Below are 25326 nucleotides of genomic sequence, written 5' to 3'. Positions count from 1 at the left end.
AGCATTTACTACACAGAGCCGTAGTTCACTGACAAGTTACACAAAAAAATCGCAGACTATTTTATTGCGCGATTATGAAATCGTTTGCGATAATGACAGCTGTTAAAAGTTTGTTTAATAGCAAAAGCAGATAACGCCAACAGTCTTTTTTGGCAATAGCAGGTAACTCCAAATGTCATGTTTTAGAAAAAAACACTCGTTTAATCTTTGTAATCTCCTCAGATGACAATGTAGATGCCTGACAAACGTTGTTGTTGTTGTGATCATAAACTGTATGGATGTGATTACACGCAATACACGGAGCTTTTCCCTCACCATTGTAACGCGCTGCTTTTGCAAGGTTCTGTGAAAACGTTTCAGCTTTTATTTTCCTTTTTCGCCCTGAAGAAGATATCACAGGTTCATCAAGTTCGTCGAAATTATCCATCCTCGATCACTTTTAGTCAGCTTTGACGAAACTCCTCTCAGTTAGCTCATCTTTTCAAAGTGAAAGTAGCCTTGTCACCTGACCTGAATACAGCACGCTGATTCACTAAAATGGACTTATCGGCTTCTGTTCAAAAACAACAAGGGCGCTTGTCGGCTTCTGCAGTAAAACGTGAACTCGTGATGACTTGAAAGTTGAAAGTGGACAAAACTGGCTTTTTTGACAAAACATGTTTTGGGTTCAGATCGCGCTATATGTGGAGAATAATGCACGGCAATCAGCGCTTTTTTTTTTTAAAGTGGCGTTTATCGGTATATATACATGAAGAATTCATTTGCAAAAACCGAGAACTCCATTTTTTTCCCCAGAAATCACGTTTTTTTTATTGCGCATTCCAAGTAATATCAATCAAACTGCAGTTGGGATGTTTTGATTAAGTCATAATAACTTAAACAAATACAGGTAATTTACAAAATTAAAGTTCATTGAAAGTATGTTTTTTTTTACATATTAAAAGTTTGGTTTATAGCAAAAGCAGATGAATCCAACAGTCATTTTTTTGGCAAAAGCAGATAACTCCACATTTTATGTTTTAGAGTTAAAAAAAAAACTCGTTTAATCTTTGTAATCTCCTCAGATGACAATGTAGATGCCTGACAAACGTTGTTGTTGTTGTGATCATAAACTGTATGGATGTGATTACACGCAATACACAGAGCTTTTCCCTCATCATTGTAACGCGCTGCTTTTGCAAGGTTCCGTGAAAACGTTTCAGCTTTTATTTTCCTTTTCGCCCTGAAGAAGATATCACAGGTTCATCAAGTTCGTAGAAATTATCCATCCTCGATCACTTTTGGTCAGCTTTGACGAAACTCCTCTCAGCTAGCACGTCTTTTCAAAGTGAAAGTAGCCTTGTCACCTGACCTGAATACAGCGCGCTGATTCGTTAAAATGAGTTTATCGGCTTCTGTTCAAAAACAACAAGGGCGCTTGTCGGCTTCTGCAGTAAAACGTGAACTCGCGATGCCTTGAAAGTGGACAAAACCGGCTTTTTTTGACAAAACGTGTTTAGGGTTCAGGTCGCGCTATATGTGGAGAATAATGCACAGCAATCAGCTCATTTTTTTAAAAGTGGCGTTTATCGGTTTTTGCAAATTAACTCTTTATGTAGTAATAACAAATGACAAACAGAGTGGGCTCTATATACAATGAATAAACTCCATGAAGTTAGCCCCAATGTTGGAAAAATAAATTTCTATCAGTTTTCCAACCGATGGGACCAGATTGTTTATACCTGCTGTAGAATAGGTCATTCCAGGATGGCACACAAGTTTTTAAAGGGGTCCTATTATGCTTTTTCACTTTTTCCAACTTTAGTTAGTCTGTAATGTTGCTGTTTGAGCATAAAAAGATCTGCAAAGTTACAAGCTCAAAGTCCACTTCAAAAGGAGATATTTTATTTAACAGAAATCACTTTTCAAAAACTACAATGAACGACTCGTTTGGACTACAACGCATATTTTCCGGGATTTGTGATATCACAAATATCGACGAATGGGACGAGACCTGGTTGAGCTGCACACATTTCGTATCTCAGAAGGCGGGCCTTCGTTTGATACAGGAACTATTCGAGCCCTTCATGCCAGACTGGGGAGAGAGGTGTTGTAATAATGTAAAATATGTGAAAAATAATGTATTTTTCAAACAACCTAGTATGAGAGTCTCTTCTAGTACACCCCCAAAACAAAATCAAGACTTTGTAAAAGAGCATAATAGGACCCCTTTAATACTAGGAGAAGATCCTCCAACATGTTCTCTCTGCCAAAGCCCTTTATCCCCGAAGCATGTTTTATTAGATTGTGCTGGTTTTAACCCTATGAGAAAACCGTTTTATTCAGTGAACTCTTTTGAAGAGATTTTTAACAGAGTTAAGCCAAATACAGTTTTAGAGTTTTTAGCGAAAATAAATTGTAAAAACCTGATATAATTTAGCCATAAATTTTCCTCGCCATGAAAATAGCCACAGAAGCTGTCATGGCGTTAAACACAAACAAACAACATTATGTAGTTCATCACATTAACTATGAACATGATCCATTAAAGAGTGACAAACGCAAACCTGAAGCATTAACCACTTTTACGCTGCACCTTACTGGAACCTTCCTTTTGCGTTTCTTCATTTAGAAATGACAAAGCGTGATGTGCCGGGCTTCGCCATTGGAGGCTTGAGTGGGGGAGAGCAAAAGGATGATTTCTGGAAGATGGTGACTCTGAGCACAGACCACCTCCCCAGAGAAAAGCCCCGCTACCTCATGGGAGTCGGGTAAGGCCCCAATTCCTCTGAAACTGTGCTTGTGCTTTCATTTAGTATAGTTACATTTTTCATTTTTGTAAATATTGGTTGTTGATTGTCTCTTTTAATGTGTTTTAGCTATGCACTAGACCTGGTGGTCTGCGTTGCCTTGGGCTGTGATATGTTTGACTGTGTTTTCCCAACTCGAACAGCAGTAAGTGATGGATTTCTGTTAGCGTCCCTTTCTGTTAGAGCTCAGTCATATATGCTACCATTCAAAGGTTTGGGTCAGTAAGAAGTCTTATGCTCACCAAGGCTGCATTTATTTGATCAAAATACAGTAAAACAGTAATATTGTGAAATATTATTACAATTTAAAATAAATTTTCTATTTGAATATATTTAAAAATGTAATTTATTCCTGTTATGCAAAGCTGAAATTAGCTATATCATCTAGCCCTGTTTATGCCTGTCAGGATAAGCCTACAAGAATTGTAACAGTTTTTCATAGAAACTGTGCATAAAAACTTGGATAAAACCAGTGATGCTTATTGTAATCCTGTATTTTGCCATTTTTAATGAGGCTGTGTGATTGTTTCAGAGATTTGGCTCGGCTTTAGTTCCCTGGGGATCTCTGCAGCTCAAACAGAAACAGTATGCTAAAGACTTTAAACCGATTGATCCTGACTGCAAGTGTCCTACCTGCAGGAGGTACATCTGTCTGGAGTTTAACTGGCTGAATTGTTGGTTTTTAAGCTGTGCTTAAAAGAATAATTCACTCCCAAAAAATATATTAAATATATTTCATATTTTGCCATTTACTCACCCAACAGAGGATCTTGATTCAGAAACGTACCCTAATCCCATACTAATCTAATTAGCTATATCATCTAGCCCTGTTTATGCCTGTCAGGATAAGCCTACAAGAATTGTAACAGTTTTTCATAGAAACTGTGCATAAAAACTTGGATAAAACCAGTGATGCTTATTGTAATCCTGTATTTTGCCATTTTTAATGAGGCTGTGTGATTGTTTCAGAGATTTGGCTCGGCTTTAGTTCCCTGGGGATCTCTGCAGCTCAAACAGAAACAGTATGCTAAAGACTTTAAACCGATTGATCCTGACTGCAAGTGTCCTACCTGCAGGAGGTACATCTGTCTGGAGTTTAACTGGCTGAATTGTTGGTTTTTAAGCTGTGCTTAAAAGAATAATTCACTCCCAAAAAATATATTAAATATATTTCATATTTTGCCATTTACTCACCCAACAGAGGATCTTGATTCAGAAAACGTACCTTATCCCATACTAAATCTCTCGATTTCTAAACCTAAAGATGATCGTGAGTCTTTTTTCCTTTGGCTTGACAATGACAGACACAGTCGGGCTTACCTTCACGCACTGTTCAAGAGTGACACCGCAGCCATGCATCACATCACCATCCATAACATCTCTTACCAGGTAATTATCAACTATATGTTTTTGAATCAGTATTTAGTATTGTTGTTGTCATTTCATCTCCTCCTGTTCTCACCTTATCGTTTCTCAGCTCACCCTCATGCGGTCAGTGCGTCAGAGCATCATAGAGCAGAGGTTTCCTGAGTTTGTGAAAGCTTTCATGAAGAGGATGTTCCCGTCCAGGGAGCAGTACCCCAGCTGGGCTGTAGAGGCACTATAGCGTCCCTTTCTGTTAGAGCTCAGTCATATATGCTACCATTCAAAGGTTTGGGTCAGTAAGAAGTCTTATGCTCACCAAGGCTGCATTTATTTGATCAAAATACAGTAAAACAGTAATATTGTGAAATATTATTACAATTTAAAATAAATTTTCTATTTGAATATATTTAAAAATGTAATTTATTCCTGTTATGCAAAGCTGAAATTAGCTATATCATCTAGCCCTGTTTATGCCTGTCAGGATAAGCCTACAAGAATTGTAACAGTTTTTCATAGAAACTGTGCATAAAAACTTGGATAAAACCAGTGATGCTTATTGTAATCCTGTATTTTGCCATTTTTAATGAGGCTGTGTGATTGTTTCAGAGATTTGGCTCGGCTTTAGTTCCCTGGGGATCTCTGCAGCTCAAACAGAAACAGTATGCTAAAGACTTTAAACCGATTGATCCTGACTGCAAGTGTCCTACCTGCAGGAGGTACATCTGTCTGGAGTTTAACTGGCTGAATTGTTGGTTTTTAAGCTGTGCTTAAAAGAATAATTCACTCCCAAAAAATATATTAAATATATTTCATATTTTGCCATTTACTCACCCAACAGAGGATCTTGATTCAGAAACGTACCTTATCCCATACTAAATCTCTCGATTTCTAAACCTAAAGATGATCGTGAGTCTTTTTTCCTTTGGCTTGACAATGACAGACACAGTCGGGCTTACCTTCACGCACTGTTCAAGAGTGACACTGCAGCCATGCATCATATCACCATCCATAACATCTCTTACCAGGTAATTATCAACTATATGTTTTTGAATCAGTATTTAGTATTGTTGTTGTCATTTCATCTCCTCCTGTTCTCACCGTATCGTTTCTCAGCTCACCCTCATGCGGTCAGTGCGTCAGAGCATCATAGAGCAGAGGTTTCCTGAGTTTGTGAAAGCTTTCATGAAGAGGATGTTCCCGTCCAGGGAGCAGTACCCCAGCTGGGCTGTAGAGGCACTACAAGCAGTGAACATCTGTGTCAGCTGAGTATCCTACATGAGGAAGATGATGAGGACTGCATTTTAAGAGACGAAAAAGACTTGCTGTTTTTTAATGGACTTATTTTTTGGTGTTTCAATTTTAGATGCTGACATTTTCAACATAATATGTGAAATATACCTGTTTTGTAAATAAAAAAAAATGATTCCATTTTTGATTCCAACAACATTCTTTCACACAAGAGTAGTGTGTTATGGCAATGTTGAAGCAATGTTTTTCTATATATAGAATTTTTTTGTCTTCATTTTGAATAGCATATCTGTCGTTTTCATCATTTTTTTCAGAATTTATATATTTTTTATTGTACCTTTATCTTTTAAGATAATGCCAAGAGGCAGCATGAATGTTAATATTAACTTCTAAGAACATTTTATTCTTCGTCATTCATTATACCAATCTAGTCTTATTCATTCAACCATGAATACCATTGGTACAATCATGGGATTTTAACATTTTTAACCCATGGTAGATTTTAAAGTAAAAAATATACACATGCACTCACTTACTGTTCAAATGTTGGGGTCAGGAAATTTGAATGTTTTTGAAAGAAGTGTCTTATGCTCACCAAATTTGCATTTATTTGGCCAAACATAGAGTAAAAACAGTAATATTGTGAACTATTAGTACAAATAAAATAAACTGTTTTCTATTTGAATATATTTTAAAATGTCATTTATTCCAGTGATGTAAAGCTGAATTTTCAGCATCATTACTCCAGTCTTCAGTGTCACATGATCCTTCAGAAATCATTCTAATATGCTGATTTGATGCTCAACAAACATTTCTTATTATTATCAGTTGAAACCATTTGCAGTTTTTTCCTGGAAATCTTGATACATTCTTTTTTTTTCAGAATTTTTTGGAAAATATGAAGTTCAAATGAACATTAGAAGTGTCTTTACTGTCATTTTTGATCAATTTAGTGCATCATTACTGAATAAAAGTATTAATTTCTTTAAAAAAAAAAAAACTTAATTCCCAAACATTTGAATAGTGGTGTATATGTGTACCATGGTATTATCAGATAACATCACCTTAGCCTTTACCTGAATGTTCTTTTATTGTGTTGTTTAGTAGCACTCTGCAGCATTAAAGCCTTGATGAGAATCACTCTAACGCCACAACTGAACAGATGTGCCTGTAAAAAGCCCATCAAACCTTTACAGGTTGGGATTGATGGTAAATCAAACCTTTCAGGAGCTGAACACGATAGATTTATTGAGCTTCTCCCGCAGGCTGCCGCTAGGGTGCAGAGCGCTCCAGATCTCCCTGTATTACTACCAGCAGCAGAGCTGCACTGAAGGCTGGATTCTGTGCCAGGGTTCAAATCGAATGTGACAACACAATTAATTTGACTCCGGCGTGAAAATTCCACTTCTTTGATTTTGATTACATTATTATGCCAACTGCATATGTATGCGGATAAAGCATGTCAAACACCGCAACAGGTGTCACCCTTTACTTTCTGCACATTTCACGCTGCTTATTTGCAAACCTATCACATTCTCCAGTTAGAGTGTGAAATTCACTGCACTATATTTGGTAAAGCTAATGTCTTGTGAAATTTATAATTTACGGCAGTGATGAAGATGGGGTTTCTCATCGCCTACATTAGTGCTTTTTGATTGACACTTGAGTTTTGATTGACATATCAGGCATAAAAGCGGTGTTTGAAGTGCGTGCGTGGACTTATCGCCATCTGCGTTTTCCAACAATGCAGCAGACGAAATTACTGCAAGCGGGTTGCTGGATTATAAAAATGAACTTGCCCACCCCTCAAAATAGCACATGCCTCAATCAATACAGGACAATGGTGAAATAATGCACTGGAGCAATAACTGGCAACTGTTACAGCTGATGTGAAACAGCTTGTGTCAGCAATGGAGCAGGATGTCCAGGCAGGCGCTGCGTCTTGTGTCAGTGCACGGTGAGCTCGGGAAGGCACCAGTTGCTCAGTCGCTGCTGTGACAGTGGATCTAGACCTGTCTCTCCCGTTCCTGAGTGATGACAACACTTCATATATCTGAGCGACCTGAAACAATCGCGGCGGAGGGATAAGCGAGAGCGAGGGCGAAGGCGTTTGAATTTCCACCCCGAGTTGATTTGTGCGCTTTGCTGACTATGGTGGAGCTGGAGAAGGAGGTTCTGCCGCTGCCGCCGCGGTACCGGTTCCGAGACCTGTTGCTCGGGGACTGGCAGACGGACGACAGGTAGCGCAACTTCAACTCCTCGGCTTATGTTTACATACGTGCTTTAACAACGACACACGCTTCATGTTTAAATAACTGCATAGGAGCACTGCACAGAGAATTACATTAGTGTGAGTATCAGCAATATTAGTGTGAGCATTAGTAATAGCCATATTATTAGCATAATAGTGCGTATTATGAGCATACAGTAAGTATTCCAATTTGCATTAAAAATAGCTATAGTATATTAGTATAGGAGCATTAGTAACCTACTGCTATTGGTATCAATCTTTCCCTGATATAGCATACACGTAGCCTACATCACGGAGACGTCTATTTGACGTCTGCATCTGCAGGACGTATTTTTTAGTGTTTGCTCATCTGCAATACATCTATAGGACGTTTCCTATCAGATGTCAAGTAGACGTTTAGAAGATGTCTTTAAGATGTTTATGATTAGAATGTATGTAAAACTGACGTCTGAAAGACGTCTATCAGATGCTTGTACACAGCAGATGCTTTCCAGATGAAGCGATCTTTAACAGACGTCTTGCAGACGTACATGTGCTATCTGGGTTCTGGCTGTGTCTTAAAACGTATTATTAAGCATCAGTGTTGGGAGTAACGCATTATGTGGATATTTTGGTGAAAGTAACTCAAAAGTAACTCAAAAGTAGTGTAACGCATTACAATTCAGAGACAGTAATATTGTAACGTAACTAATTACTTTCAAAAGACAGTAACTAGTAATATATAATGTATTACATTTTGGAAGTAACTTGCCCAACTCTGTTAAGCATTATGATGCCTACAAATGCTGTCTAGCTAGACACTAGGTTTTTAAACAGTCTCTGTTTATCCTGCCTTGCGTAGCTGTTTTATGCAGTCTGGTCACATTTTGAATTCAACAGCCTTTTTACAGACAGCTAAAGCAGTGCTATTGTTAGTATTAGTGTGAGCATACACTAAGTATTCCAATTTACATTAGAAATACTGTATCAATAGTATTAGTGTGTATAGTGCAAGTATTGTGTTAGTATTAATATATTATAGTATACTATACTAAAGTATTGGTATTGGTGTATCACTGGTAGCCATTGGTGTTTAGTATTAGAATGAGCATCAGTAGCTACTAGTGTTATTAAGATTATTCGTAGACTGTTACAATAGTACTAGTATTAGGGTTAGTATTAGGATCAATGTGAGCATTAGTATTATTCTGGCTGTGACTTAAAACTTAGGCATCTTGTGACGCCCACAAATAGTGTCTAGCTAGGCAGCACACTAGGTTTTGGACAGTCTGTGTTTATCCTGTTTTGTGTAGTTGTTTTATACAGTATGGTCACACTTTGATCTCTTTGACTTAAACAACCCTTTTACAGACATTATTAATATTAATAAATGCCGGAGTATTAGCATTAGATTGAGTAAGAGTTGGTATTAGTATGCTGTTAGTTTAGTATGAACATATAGTAAGTATTCCATTTGGTATAAAATAGTATTAGTGTGCATGTTAGTATGGGCATTGGTAGGCTATGCATTAATAACCTACTGGTATTGGTAAATATCAATAGTATTATTATCATTTGAGTGTTATTAGTACTGTTATTTGTTTTATTAATATTATTAGTTAGGATGAGCATTACTGGCCTATTAGTTTGAACACTCTACTTAAAGCCTTCATATACTACAATATATATTTTAGCGCATTAATTATGCACCTTATAATACATTGTATGATCTCATTATTAATTGTAACTACATTTATGATACAATATATTCCTTTATTCGTAGTTACACAGAAAATGTGATGCATTAAAACACATAACAAACAACCAATTTCATATGTAACAAGTCTACAAATATAATCCATCTTAACTGGTTACAATTATTTTTGAAAGTAGATAATGCATTACAATGTACATTATGAAAATTATAATGCGTTATACATAAAGCCTGCTAGTAAAGTGTTAACAAACATTTATATGAACATTTGTTAGTATCGGTGTCTGTGTGATTAGTAAACTGTTACCATAGTAATGTTAGAATAAGAGTGAGCATTAGTATTGTACATTTTGGCTGTCTTAAAACTATTTGTGATGCCCACAATTGCTGTCTAGCTAGGGAGCACACTAGGTTTTAAGACTCTATCTGTTTCTCTGTTTATCCTGTTTTGCATAGTTGTTTTATGCAATCTGGTCACATTTTGATCTCTTTGACTCCAACAGCCATTTTACAGACAACAAAAGATGAACTGACAAGTATATGGGTTTGTGCATGCTTGTGTTACATCTAATATCTCATGTGTTGATGTTTCTATAAATCAGATGGGGTTACTGCCTGTCCGTTTTTCATGCCATGTGCATTTCCTGCTGAAAACTACTGCATTAAATATTTGTAACTGATCATTTGAAAGAGTATTCAATGCTTTATTTAATGACATCGACTGTGATTTAGTAGTAGCACTACCTAAATGTACACGTGAGCTAAATATGCCATTTAGTGGAAAATAAAATCTGCATTTTATGCTTAACACTCTGTTGCTAGGTGAGGACTGTGGACCAAAACACTTTAGTCCTATAGAAAGATAAGAATGAGTTTTCTCCCTCGCTTCTGGTCTTCCTGAGTGGGCGTTTAAAATGCACTAATTGGTGAGCGCTCATTCGTAAGGGGGTTAAAAGTAGGGGACATGTCTTCGTAAATGGTGCGACTACTTCAGGTGATAATTCCTCGTATGAAAGCCTCCATTTGACAGTTTCAAAGGGATCTCATTACCGAAATCATATCTAATCATTCTCACCTACTGGGGATTGATTATGCTATTTGCCTATCAGAGAGCGTGCGGGGGTGGCGAACGCCGTAGTTTTTCTCTCTCCCTGTGGATGCGTTTTGTAGTACAGCCGATAAAGATAGAGAAGCTTGTTTCCTGTACAGACAACCCACTGAACACTGCCACTGAATAAAGCTTACAGTCCAATTATGGGTGTGTGTGTGTGTGTGTGTGTGTGTGAGATGTGTGTGTGTGTGCACGTGTGTGGCAAAGTCCAAGTAGGCAAATCACTTTATGCCAATTTAAGCAGAATGTGGGTATTAAAGGAATCCAAATTCTGTCATTATTTACAGGCTCTCCAAACTCATATGCTCTTATTTTTCCATGCATCATAAAAGGAGACTTTTTGAAGAATCGTCATGCTGCACTTTTCCATCTGACGACTGTTTATAGCGATAATGACGATTCAAAAATGATAAAAAAGCATCATAAGAGTAGTCCATATGACTTATGTACTATATGTCTTCTGAATTCATATGTTAGTTTTGTGTGAGAAACAGATCAAAATGTACATAATTGTTCCCTAAAACTCTTTAGCTTCAGCTCTCAAACAAATATGGGTTGTTAGACATGTCTGGTAATGAGGCATGCGAGAACTAATAACATATTTGATTTGTTAGTTTTATCATGCTGCTCTCTTTACAAGAACCAACTGTTTCAGTGATCAAATTGAACAGAGTTTACATTGACTTTGTGTCTGGACTGTAGAGTGGACTCATATCTCTTTTTAATTGTGTTAGCATCTCAGTCCTCATCACATTTACACTTGTTTCTAGGAATCCAATTTTATTAATAGCAACAACAACAATAATAATAATTGTAATATTTATTTTACACTACAATAAAGTTAGAATACTAATAGTTGTGTCTAAACCCTCAAGCTTTTATTTTGGCAGAAAACTGAAGTGAGTGTCTGTGTTTAGTTGACAACAGGTAAATCTGAGGCTGTTAACGTTTGTCTAAAATGTCAGAAATTATGCAAGTGTGAAGATAAAGTGAACCCAGCACATGTTCTGATGCACCTTTTGCAATTTGATAATCCTACTAAGCCATATCACAATTTTGATTTCATGTTGATCAATTGTGAAGCCCTACTTTAATAAAGAAGTTGATCTTTAGTCCAGTGGGCCACCTTTAAGGTAATCTTTGGTGTTTGAGGGATGTGCTCTATGAACCTTTTTACTTGTTTGTATGGAAAACATCAAAAGTGTGTGTGTGTGTGTGTGTGTGTGTGTGTCAGAGGCAGTAATTCCTCGTCCCTGGAGATCCGGTGGCAGTGTTCCTCACTGTGGGCTGTCACTATCACCTCCTTACACGAATAACAAATTCTGTCTGGATAGCTATATAAACAATGCACAGTGGCCTTCCCTAATTCTTAGGGATTCCCTGTAATCCATAAAGTGGTGTCCTGTGGTGGATGGTAAGGTTATTTTGTGCAGTTTTTCTTCTTTTAAGAAGCAAATAATGCCCATGCGAATAAATGTTTTGTAGAGCTGAGCTTCATTTTAGAATCTCAGAATTGCTTCACTCTAATTAATGTCAAGAACAAATGTTAACTGAGTTGTTTGAAAATGAAATTTCCAGCACTGACCCACCGTATGCATGTTTCAGCTCACCAGATTTATCCTTTCTAAATAACAGAAACCTAGAAGGATGAGCAAAAAATGTTGCAGAGAAACTTTTTTAAAGTGATAGTTCACCCAAAAATGTAAAATCGGTAATCATTTTCCCACCCTCATGTCGTTACTGTATGATCTTATATCTATCATGACAACTCTCGGAAGATTTTAGCATGGTAATGGATATGACAATGTTAATGTATTTGGCCTTGGTGGAATAGATCTGCTATGCTGCTGAATTGCTGCTGCTGTTGGTTAATGCTGTTGTTGTAGATTATTGCTGCTGCTGCAAAGCAAGTACAGGAACTTGCTGCTGCCAATACATACGCAGATATGGTGCTGTGAGTATTTAAGACATACTGCTGCACAAATAGCATATATAATAACCTGTAGGAGATCTATACAGGTGGAGCTGGGGAAGGTGGGGGGTTTCAGAGGAACTACTCTAGTAAATAACCAGCTATTTAAATGTAAAGCAGGAAGAACATTGGCTTCGTATGCAACATGAAGCAATCAGCTTGTGCCAAGTAGTTTAACGCTGTGAATAACATCAGTTTGCGTTAACAACCCATCAGCCTGCGCCATCTAGAGTTTCATGACAGAAATTGGTATTTCTTCTGTATGATATAAGAGAAGATATTTTGAAGAACGCTGGGGTTCCAAACAACTCCAGTGACTTTGTTCATGAAGGTGAATAAATTGTAAATTTTTAATTAAGATATTTTGAAGAATGTTAGTATATAGTTTCTGGTCCCCATTGACTTCCATATTATTTTTTCCCTACTGTGTAATTCAATGACTACCAGCAGCTGTTTGGTTACAAACATTCTTAAAAATAATTTATTTTATGTTCAACAGAAGAAAGAAACTCATACAGGTTTGGAGGAACTTGAAGGTGAGTAAATGATGAAAGAATTTTTTTTTTTTTAATGTGAACTATCCCTTTAAAACTAGAGCAAAACATATTACCCTGGTATACTCCCAGCTAATAGGGAACGTTCTCAGAACTTTGGCTAACATTCTTGCAAAGATTTGGTCTCAAAGATTTGAACAAATATTGTTCCTGTAACGTTAATCGAATGTTAATTTAAAGTTATCTGGTCTTTCATAATGTTCTCAAAACAATAGCAAAACACACACACACACACACACATTATTTATACAGCTAACTAACAGTGACAGCAGCAGCAGCACCAGCATAAAATTAATCCCGTAAAAAAAAAGCAACGCTCATTTTTTTAAATAATAGTTACCATATAATTTTTTTTTCAAGCAGAAGTGCACACTGGGAACTCTCACAACATTGTGCAAAGTAAAATTGTTTTTTGTTGGAAAGTTAGGACAAAATTTAGACAAGATTTTAAGAAATACTTGCGTATCTAAGGCAGGCCAATAAAACATATTTGTTAAAAACATGTTTAGCATTTTCTTTTTTGATTCACATAAAATAAACAAAATTAAAATATCTTTGTTCAAGCTACTTTTTAACATTTGTTATAAGAACTTTTGCAGGTTGTATTTATCATAGTATATATTTACCTCAAATACCAGTGACAACACAACATCCCATTGGCTGCCTGACAGGAAATGTAGCATTGCCACCAATCTCAGGCTGTATTTACTCTTCTAAAAGTGGCAGAAGGTACAGAGACTTTAGGGAAAAGCAAGTATCTATTTGAGGGAAATACCTGACAAACATCGTGTCAGAGGGACTTGATTAGGTTCGAGCAGAAGGCATTAAATTCTGGGGAATGAAGTGCGGCGATTAATAGTGGCAGACAGGTTAATTCAGCAGCCAACTCAGCCAAAGCTTGTCCTACATGTCTCACACCTCTCTCTCACTTCTATTAATCTCCCACACAAGTCTCTAGTGCACACACACACACACACACACACACACGTAAACACATGTATGCCTATGCGTTTACATGCAACAACACACTGCCAGCCACTTCTATCCTTTTGATTCTTGCTAAACTCGCTTGTGTTTTGAACTTTTGTTTTGAACTGTTTCCCCTGCTGTGTTCTCATTCCCTGAACTCTGCGTGCGTTTGTTCAGAGTACTTGAGTGCCTCTTCACATAACGCATAAAGCCAACCCCCTTACTTTACCAAAAATGTACCTGAGCTGTGGTTGTACCAGAAATCGAATCAGCAATTTTCTCTAAAGCATGTCAGTTAAATCGAAAGTGTGTCGGTTTGAGTCAATTATTTAATTTCAAAAGATAAACAAGACTGTGGCTTTAATTACTTATATGGATTCCCGGCAGTAATTAACATAATACTTGACTAAAAGCACATTTGTTCTCTTTGTGAGTTTCCATGATTTTAAAATAAAGGTTCTTTAATGGCTTCTGTGGTTCCATTATTTAGGGGCCATTCACATGTCGTGCCTAAAAACGTGTGGAAAACGCTAGGCGCGCCGCTTTCTGCTTTTTCCCAAAGCGTTCGGGCGCTTGCGCTCCGGAGGCGTCTGCCGTTGCTAAGCAACCTTGACCTGCGCTGTCCATGAAGACGCGGAAGTTTCAGCAAAGTGTAAATGGATTTGCAGCACTAAAAATCGCTTGCAGTAGCTCTACTACTAAATTTATTTAAAAACGGTGCCAACTCACACCAGAAGCGGATCAGAAGCGCAGCGGTAGGATTCGCGAGACCACGTGATTTGCCTGTCAGATGTTGTTTGGTTGCTCATTGTCCTTGTAAAAAGGATTTGTGATGTCATATAACACCATGTGTTTTTGTATTTCGAGGATGAACCGCTCGTCGTCGTCCATTTCTGGCCTCCTGCCAAAGATATGTGACCGTGAAATACGATCGGGAGTCTGCACAGGGTGTTTATTTTGAAATTGACATGATTTTTTAACTTTTATTTTGTATTTGCTGTGCGGTTTGGACGCGGCGTCCGTCAAAAATAGACTAGGCGCCTATCTTTAGCGAAGTGGCGCGGAGAGCCGCTTCTGGGACGCTTTTGAAACGTGCCACGGCGCGTCTGGTGTAAACACAAGCATTGACTAGAATGACCGCGATCAGTTCCGGTAGCCGCGTCGGAGCCGTAACGCGCCGCAGACGTGTGCAGTGTAAATCAGGGGTCAAGAGCCTTTAACATCCATGGAACCTTTCTATTACACAAAAGGTTCTGTATAGTGGAAAAGGTTCTTAAAATATTCTTCAAATTAAGAAAAAAATGGTTATTTTGGGAACTGTTCAGTGAAAGATTATGTGGGTAACCCAAAATGGTTCTTCTATGGCATTGCTGAGAAAACCCTTTTGGAACCTTTAATTTTAAGAGTGCAGCAGTTATGGAAAACCAGTATTCGTATCTAGAGATCTAATTTACTCTATTATTGTTTTTTAATCTTTTCTTCTGAGGTCTAAATAACGCTAATCAAGCGAAACACCATTCAAAACCCATTTAACTTCAAAAGTATACAAGAAAAAATGTAGAGAGGGACTACTCATTGGTTAAGAAACATTCAATGTCAGCGTTAATACACCCACAGGAAATTAACGTGGCCTTTGATGGCTTCTGAAAATGTAAAATGATATAAAATATGAAAAGCATTCAAATTAGAAACTTCAATAAATATCATCTTTAAAAAAAACTCACAGTGATACCAAATGTTACACTGCACACTCCCACAGTAGGGGCAGTTTTGGGGTCAGTGGAAAGCTTAGCAAAGACATACAGGTGCATCTCAATAAATTAGAATGTCGTGGAAAAGTTCATTTATTTCAGTAATTCCACTCAAATTGTGAAACTCATGTATTAAATAAATCCAATGCACACAGACTGAAGTAGTTTTAATTCTTTGGTTCTTTTAATTGTGATGATTTTGGCTCACATTTAACAAAAACCCACCAATTCAACAAATTAGAATACTTCATAAGACCAATAAAAAAAAACATTTTTAGTGAATTGTTCGCCTTCTGGAAAGTATGTTCATATTCCGCCGAGACCAAATACATTAACATTGTCATGTACATTAACATGCCAATCCCTCCGAGAGTTGTCATGACAGAGATGTGGACATGTTTGGGACCATTGTTTTTATGAAATACTAGAATATGATACACGGTAAACTCTTTAAAATTCATTTTACATCAGCAAGGAGTCATTTTATGATGTAGATCCTTAAAATATTTCAATATGTAGACCGCATTTGAAGTCATGACACAGATTTCCAACAGGAAGGTGGTCTTAAAGTTTGGTCAAGGTTACATTTATTTGATCAAAAATACAGTAAAAACAGTAATATTTTGAAATATTATTACAATTTAAAATAACTGTTTTCTATTTTATTATTGTTTAAGAAGTTTATTCCTGTGATGACAAAGCTGAATTTTCAGTAGTCATTACTTCTTCAGTGCCACATGATCCTTCAGAAAGCATTTGAATATGCTGATTTGCTGCTCAAGAAACATTTCGATTCATTCAATAGGGAAAAGTATTGATAAAAAATAGTTTCATCTATAAATAAATTATTCCATAATTTATGCACGAAGTGTATCTTATGCTCATTAGTGTATCATATTGTTAGCTTAGCAACATGCTAACACCAAACTCTATCGAAATCAAGAGAGGCTTCACATAAGGCTTCATATTTCACAGACCTTAAAGGCAGGGTATGTGATTTTTCAAAAACACTTTAGAAAACTGAATCGGGCCGAATAGCAAAACAAACTTGTAGCCAATCAGCAATAAGGGGCGTGTCTACTCGTGATGTGGAGGAGAGAGCTTTCAGTAGACATGGTGTAACATTGGTTTTGCTTTGTTTCACAGAACTAATCGTTGCCTGGGTTGCGTACGTATATGTGGGGCGGAGCTATCAAAATAGGGGCAAGACCCTTTTGGGGTAGGGGCGTGTTTGTTTTGGTGATTTCAAATATCAACATTGGCTACCAGAAATCGCTTACTCTGCCTTTAAGGCTGACTACAGCTGTATTGAGTGAATTTATTAGAAAAGTAGCTCGTTACAGAAAAAGCTACAGTACATTATGAAAACTGAAAGCAGAATTACACTACTGAAAATATAGCAACAATTACTCACTCTAGGGTGTAAGAAAATGATCCAAACATAATATTCTTTAGTGAGCTGTCCTTTTTTTGTATTCACCTTGCCTTGATCAGACAGTGTCGAGTGCATAATGGGAGACCCAAATTAAACCGCCTCACCAGTCTATTAAACCAAGAGCATTTCTGTTCCTGACAATAACCCATGACTCAGAAATATTACATGACTAGCTGTAGAATTTCAGATCTGGTGTGGGTCGATACTACACTTCTCACAGTGAAAAGAACAGTCTGGCCTTTTGCTTTGATCTGGACTTAAAATAAAGCTTCAGGCATTAAGATTGAGAGAGAACATGAATGCCACTCTTTATCTTTGATTTACTCTGAAGTCATGCCCTTGCAGAAACACCATCCAATCACATATGAAATGATAAAATCAACATCTCTGGCCTCAGAGGAATGTGTTGCCTCGCACACAAACACACACACACACACACTTCATCCATCATGCTCAGTCACACACCTTTTTGCAGAACGTGCTTCACTAGTGGCGCCGTTTGTCTAAACCGGTAGACTGGGACTGCAGCGGCCCGCAGCTCAGCAATGATGGTACTCGGCTCAGCATTATCATACAAATAACAGCCTTCAGTCTTTCAGGCCAATTCTTTTATTGACTTTGCCACTGTGACTCCCACTTCACAGACTTCCCCCTGCAGCCCCATTATTCCTCTTTAAGCTCCTTGTCTAGCATCAACCTTGATAAACTAGCTTATACAGCTCAGAGGTGGGAAATCTCTGGATTAGTTGAACAAGTCACTTGTTGTGAACACAGTCTGAAAACACTACAAGTGAAACTGAAATTGACCGAGTTACTTAATGTAATTTAAATAAAATCTTAATAAAAATGTAAATAAAATATTGATGAAAAACTAAAAGATTATTATTCTTAATAAAGTCATGTATTATATTTTTTACATAGACTTTTATATAGAATATAGAAGTCTCACCTTTTATAACACCAGGAGTTCAGGGGTGGGTTTTATTAATTGGTCAATATTGGGCCACAGGTTCCATTAAATATGAATCAAACAAGGGTCCTGCAGAGGACCCTAATTAAACACACCTGTCCAGCTAATCAAGGTCTTCAGACTCACTAGAAACTGTTGGAGCTGATTGCAGCTAAACTCTGCAGGACGTTGGCCCTCCAGGAGCAGGATTGGACACCCCTGAACTACATATTCTCATATTAGCATCATCTTAGTAGATAACTAACTTAGAGTCTATATATCTCTCCACTGTGAGTCGCCATAACATGTTGTCTGAGCAAATATGAGATTGCAAATAAAAAAAAGAGACACTGCACACTATAACGAATACAACTTTGGTATTTTTTGTTCTCTGTTTGTTTCCTTTATTTCCAGATGTCCCTTTGGGAACTCTGGGGTTCCCAAATGCTGTTTTCAAATGTTCGTTAGAACTACGATTTCAGGAAACACCAAACTGTTGAATTACGTTGGTAACAATGGAACTTGCAACCATAGTTGGCTAACAATGCTTTTGGGAAAAGCACCTCAGAAACTTGGGAACCTCAGAAACCTTGGGAAACTCATCCAATCAGAATGTAAACTACTATTTTACAATGTTAGTTTTATTGTTTTGAGTCTTTTTTAGATGCCACGTTGGCTATTTGCAGCAATAATCCGACACTAATTCAATCTCAAATCGAAAAATTAGCAGGAGCTATTACTCTACCACCCACATGACATCATTAACTTCAGTGCTATATTGTTAAACCAACATGGTTCAAGTAACAGATGTGTGACAAAAAAGTTACTTTGGTTTCAGGAAACAGTTGTGACTTGCTAGTTAATTTCTCCAATGATGCTATGACTAGTAGTTGAGTTATACTGTCATCACATCTTTCCCTTCCAGTCTGTATATATTTTGGTTGAATTTCGCCTTTAATATGATGTTAATTAGAGTGTGGGTCTAATTAACTTGGACTGTAATAAACCTTGGAGCCTCGAGGTTGTCGGAGAGTAATAGCATCATGACTGTGGACCTGCCAAATTAAACCAAGATCCCCGTCTCTGACTTAATTTTTTTTTTTAAAAGGCAAAATGTAATTAATATTACAAGGGAGAGCTGACTCTTGTGGATCCTCTAAGGAAAAATTAAGATTCTGGAAATGAGGCTAAAAGGTCAGTGTGCTAACATTGTATGGTATTACCTGTCAGCAGGGTTTGAAATGAACACCCGCCAACCCGCCAAATGCGGGTAAAAATCAGCTGTGGCGGGTAACGCTGTCAAATCACTAGCCAATTTACAAATGATTTGCAATGGTCACTTTGTCGCATCCAGTGTGGACAGCCTCAATTGGTTGGCTTACCTCTGGCCTTTTTTTCATAATTTATTTGTTTAATTTTTTTGGCTAGTAGAAATTATGAATGGCCGGTAACTTAAAAATTTAGTAGCCAAATTGGCTGGTGAGTGAAAAAGTTAATTTCAAACCCTGCCTGTCAGGGAATACCCTCATAAGCTCAGTCGCTAGCCTTGGCGTAAGCAAAACATATTCTCCCATGATGCCTGTCAGTGCATGTGTAGCATCGTGTATCTCTGCTACAAGGATCTTTCCAACATACTCCACTCATGATTGGATTTCCCCTGCTCCCAAATCACGTTAGAGCAATATGCCTCCAGAATTTTATTAGGCCCACTGTAGCCTCAGAGTCACTGTATTGGCTTTAAAGAACAATGCGTGTATCATATTTCATCAATTTTCCATTTGTAAATTGCTTTTAATGGCAGTTCATGACAGGCCATCTAATAGACTGACATTTATTTTAATTTGATGAAATGGCACCTATATGTCCGTATGAAATTTACAGGGCTACAGAGCAGACAGAGAGGATGGCGATGCCAAGTAGTGACTCTTGCTAATACCGACAGAGCTCTGGGTGGTACTGCGGCTCTAGGTGAACATAATGGAAGATGCACTCTAAATGGGCTAATTATGGACATTAAAAGTACGGGCTAGACCAGGGGCACGTCTTGTTAAATTACACTGGCATTTTAGACCTCAACATCCATATTAACCTTCCACTTAGGGTCATTCGCACTTAATTTTATTACAGTAAGCCCGAAGATGCGGGCTGCATTAATAAAGACATCTGATGAGAGCTGTAAAAGCAGCTCTGGCACATGAGTAGAAACATGAGTAAAGGATCATGGGAGATAGAAGGTGATGAGTGTTTTAATCAAGTCTACTCATATCAGTGGGGAAAAAACTAGAGTAAAAGGCTACATTTACTTACTGTCAGAGGCTCTTGCATATGGCAGGTAAATGATAGCTTTCATTTTATTTGTTGGCTGGAACGTATGCGGCGACAGTTGGAGACAAAGAAAAGTGCTCCTATCAGTCATTCCACAGAGTGGCCACTTCTTATGCAATTTTAAAAACGCTGGAGACACTCATAGACAAAAGATTGAGTGAAAGCAGCAAATGGTATGCTCATCTCTCACGGTGCTGCTCACTTTGATGACATCCCAAATGGCTCACTTGATGTGGACTAATCTCGTAGTCTTTGCTTGTTTATGTCCATGAAGCCCACAAGACTGTACGGCAGGGTTTCTCAAATCCGGCCCTGGAGGGCAAGTGCCCTGCAGATTTAAAGTCAAACTCTGATCAAACATGCCTACCTTTAAGTTTCTAGCAACTCTGAAGATCTTGATTAGCTTTCTTAGGCATCTTTGATTAGGGTTGGAGGTAAACTCTGTAGGCCCACCAGGGGCCTATCATTTGACATATGTAATTTAAAGATTCAAAATTGTGTTCGTAAGTACATGTGTGGACCTTGGAGCAAACTAATTCATGACATCACCAACAGGAGTACCACACAGGTCCCATTTAATGCCAATTTCTGTTGCACAGACTATTGGACAGCAGATCATTATGAAGTGCACACCAGTGGGCTTTGTTCAAAGGGACATCAAGGGGGTTCTCGTGAGTATCTTTATGAACCATAAATGATAAATGGGCAGTGTTGTAGTACTCAAGACCAGACTTGGTTGCAATTCCATCTTGAGTCGATTTTCATGGTCTTGGTCTCGTGACTCTTGGACTTGGGAGCCATTGGACCAAATTCGGTCTTGGGTACTACAATACTGTGGATACTTTTTGTGCTCCGTGCCAATTTGTGCATATCTGCACTTCTGGATGGGAGCACACTGTGTGTGAGCAGCGCAGGTTCAAGTAACAATAGGGATGTTGTTCTTCTTTGTTTCCGTTGTTGAACGCCATGCACAAATGAAGTCGCTGTCGACCGTCTTACGTCACTTCTTAGTACACACTGTCGGTGCGAATGCAACGCTTTAAATGGTACTGGGAAATAGTTCGCGCAAAATTGTCCCAGTACTTTAGTACAGTACATTTAGTTCTGGAACTAAAGCGGTGCGAAAGGCCCTATTGACCACCTCAATTTATTCACCCCAATGGAAAGCTTATTTACACTGAATCATTCAGTTCTTCTTCAGGTCTCTGTCTTGACTTGGACTCGGCCATATTCTGGTCTTGGTCTTGACTCAGACTCAACTTACTCAGGTCTTGACCTGAATTTGGAATGAGCTGGACTTGACTAAAGCACTTCAAATGGGACACTCTATGGCAGAGTTCCTCAAATCTGGCCCTGGAGGCTCACTGCCTTGCAGAGTTTAGCTCAAACCCTGATCAGACTCTCCTACCGGTAATTTTGTAGATTAATTTGGGTTGGAATGGAACTCTGCAGGGAAGGATTCATGAGAACCTTGCTCTATGGTCATGTGGGTGGACATATAGGCAAAGGTTACAAGAAGTCTGCATAAAGGGTGTCAATTGGACAGAGGCTAACAGTAAGCTGAAATGCATAAGTAGGTATCGTTTTAATCATCTCAGCCCCGTTTGCTGAAAACAGCTGCTGCGGTAGCAATTGAAGGTTATTGCATTCTTGAGTTTTCCCTTAAGTTTCATTAAAAAACTTTAAAGTTCACAACATAAAGTATTATTCTTCCCTCTAGTCAGTGGCGGACATGCTAATGTTTGCCCCGCACACAGATGCACACTCCATTTCTCATCTGAACGCTCTCTGCTCGAGTGAAATCACTACACCACTGTTACTGATAAACAAGTACTGTCAGACAGATGCTATTTTAATGTTGTTGTTTTGTTTTTTGTTTTTTTATTCTCACAAACTCTCAGAGGAATATTCATCATATAAGCTCATTCTCAGGTAGGGACCTGACAAAATTCTTCAACAGAATATGGGAAATGTGTTTCCTTGCGACATTGTCTCGAGCTGTAAAGGCTCACATAGCTTTTTCTCCTAAATGTCCCTCTCCACAATCGTTGAAAAATCACTGTGTATACAGTTGGTCAGGGTCAGGCTGCCTCAATCTCCTTTCGGCTGGATGAAGTAGGCTACTCACAAACCTTTCTTTAGATGTGGCCCCAAGGAGGTGTGCAATTTCTTGCTTTCCGTCTGTGTCTCTAATAATGCCATTTTTTCTGTATTATTAGAGTGCTGCTTTTGTCTGCATGTCCTTCACAAGTGTATGTGTGTGTGTGTGTGTGTGTATGTGTTCCCCAAATCTTATTACTCTGGGAAAACATTTCTTTCAGATCTTCATCAGCATGTATTGTGATGGAGTTCAGTGGGGAGTCAATGTGTGGCACGCCAGAATTAGTCGTCTTTTTAGTAGAGGCTGGAATTGACACTCAGTTAGAAATCAAAACATTCTTTATGATTACAAAAAGAACCAGCGGGATAGAAATGCATGCTGTCAATAGAATTTCAATTTTCATGAATAAAGCAGCACTTGAGTGATGTATGGAGGCCAGATTATTTATAGATAGCAAAATATGAGTATCTGCATTGTAAAATTGTACTTCCGTGGCATATCTGTATTTGTCATTTTATGGATCATTTCCAGACGTGTGCTCTTGGTCTTTGTCTCTCCTCCCCCTTAAGGCAGAAACAGACACAAATCCATCATATTAATTGGACTGAGAGCTACTATCATAATATAACATACAACGTGAATGGACTCCCAGGCATATAACTGCTCAAGTGTTGGGTAGTGCTAAGGTCACTTCATAAATCTTTGTAGACTTTTGACAAGCTTGTCTTTTATTGCAGAAATCTGCCATACCAATATAAGAAAATATTATATAATATATATACAATATTTATTTTTATAATAAGGCAGAGATTCCCAGCTGAACCATTTTGACCTAAAATATTTACTTGAAGTATCCACTGAGATTTTAAGTAAATATTGAAATAATTGAACAGCACATCTTCACGGTTAATGGTCACATGACATGCAGGTAAACAAATAAAATATATATTTTTAGTAGGTAATTACACTGTTATGATTTCAATTATTATTAAAGGTGCAGTAGGAGATCTTGGAAAATGCTAACTTTAGCCTGATAGCACTGAAAGCGAACGTCCCACCCTCCCTGCAATCGCCGTCCAAAGCCACACCCCGAATGCATTTACGCTCACAGACCAGCTGTCTGCCATTCTCGCTCTGTCTGCACAGCGTGCGTGAACGCGCTGATGACGTATCCTGTCTGTGCGAACCCGGTGCGCAGAGGTATGCTAATACATACATTGACAGTCAGGTAGGAAAGCATATTAAAATGCTCGGACCGAGCGTTTTGATTGGGCGAACATTTCTTGATCCTACGCCTTCCACATAATATATAAATACAGACAAATACATTTAGACCACTAATATATATATATATATATATATATATATATACTGTATATACACTCTAAAAACTGCTGGGTTAAAAACAACCCAATTTGGGTTATTTTGGCACCCCAGCGCTGGGTTTTTTTAACCCAAAAAGTTGTGTTATATGTTTGACCCAGCAAGCTGGGTTGCTTTTTTTATGGTTTAAAATACACTGCTAGGCTCAAATGAACCCAAATCGAGCTAGACATTAAACCTACAAATCTTGTTCATTTTAAAATCACTTTTACACACACAGAATGACTATCAAAAGGTAAATATTTATTTAAAACAAGAGAAAACAGTCAAAAGTAACATGCATGTAAGAAGAAATGCAGAAAAGTATGGCATTAACAGCTACAGAGTTTATAAATGAAGCATTGAACATTTGTTGAATATAACTTTTAAGATCAAATTTGACTTTTTTGGTAAATTTTATATATTGTATAAAAATATACAAAAACACTATTATACAATAATTGTACAATTAGTTAATAGTTAAGTTATTTACAAACTATTCTGGCATGACAGTAAATAAACCACAACATTAACACTGATATTATAACATTTATCAGAAATATGTGTGAAAGAATGTGAGCATGTGTATGAATGACAAAGTGCAAACCCCATTTCTACTAAACAACAACACAGAACAAGCATTTAACATTTAGTTTTTTACAAATTATACACTTACAGTTTGTTTCATAGTCCATGAATACAGATCAAGCATCGCTGCCAATGTTCATGATCTCTTTAGCATAATTGATGTAGTCATGAAGAAGCCCCATCAGCACAGCAAAGGCATGTGACATCTTTTACATCATTACACCAAGTTGCATCAGTTTGGGGGAAAGGACATTCTCAAATGCTTGCAATTCAGTGCGTTGCGTTTATATTCTAGGCTCATCTGCTTGTTAAAGGTACAATAGGAGATCTTGGAAAATGCTAACTTTAGCCTGATAGCACTGAAAGCGAACGTCCCACCCTTCCTGCAATCGCCGTCCAAAGCCACGCCCCCTGAACGCATTTACACTCACAGACCAGAGACAACATTACTACAATAGGCTATCAGGTTCCCAATTCCAGCCCATGTTCCGAAGTGAAGTAAACTTCAATGGATTTCCCCTGCTCAGGGAGTAGGGAGCAATGAACTCTGTGTAGGGATCATATCAATCTGAACACAGTTCATGCACGTAGTTCACTTCTAACGAGCTGGCGCGAGGACTGGATTAACCGCTGGGCTACATCATGTGTCATTCACCGGTGAGAAAACTTTAAAAGTACTACAATACCAGGAAGGAAGATCGGGTTGTTGATGTTTGTCTGCCATTCTCGCTCTGTCTGCACAGCGTGCGTGAACGCGCTGATGAGTATCCTGTCTGCGCGAACTGGGTGCGCAGAGGTATGCTAATACATACATTGACAGTCAGGTAGGAAAGCATATTAAAATGCTCGGACCGAGCGTTTTG

General features: G+C 38.0%; 1 protein-coding gene across 2 annotated transcripts in view; it reads left to right on the top strand.

Annotated features, from left to right (window-relative positions):
* Positions 1-5590, top strand: part of LOC107744982 (queuine tRNA-ribosyltransferase) — an 8994-nt gene extending 3404 nt beyond the window's left edge. Inside the window, exons 5-10 of one of the 2 annotated variants that reach the window (XM_016558815.1) lie at positions 2612-2750; positions 2859-2934; positions 3322-3431; positions 4094-4178; positions 4267-4386; positions 5388-5590. In XM_016558815.1, the coding sequence (XP_016414301.1) occupies positions 2612-2750; positions 2859-2934; positions 3322-3431; positions 4094-4178; positions 4267-4386; positions 5388-5420 (563 nt within the window). In that variant the 3' untranslated portion in view covers positions 5421-5590. Of the gene's footprint in view, positions 1-2611; positions 2751-2858; positions 2935-3321; positions 3432-4053; positions 4073-4093; positions 4179-4266; positions 4387-5387 lie in introns of those variants that run through there. The other variant, XM_016558816.1, reaches the window with a different exon arrangement.
* The last annotated feature ends 19736 nt before the right edge of the window (positions 5591-25326 follow it).

Source organism: Sinocyclocheilus rhinocerous, unplaced genomic scaffold (assembly GCF_001515625.1).
Source record: "Sinocyclocheilus rhinocerous isolate Xijiao unplaced genomic scaffold, SAMN03320098_v1.1 scaffold1219, whole genome shotgun sequence".
In the NCBI taxonomy this organism is placed as follows: Eukaryota; Metazoa; Chordata; class Actinopteri; order Cypriniformes; family Cyprinidae; genus Sinocyclocheilus; species Sinocyclocheilus rhinocerous.
The sequence above is the reverse complement of the archived record's forward strand: the minus strand, read 5'-3'. Positions and strand labels throughout refer to the sequence as shown.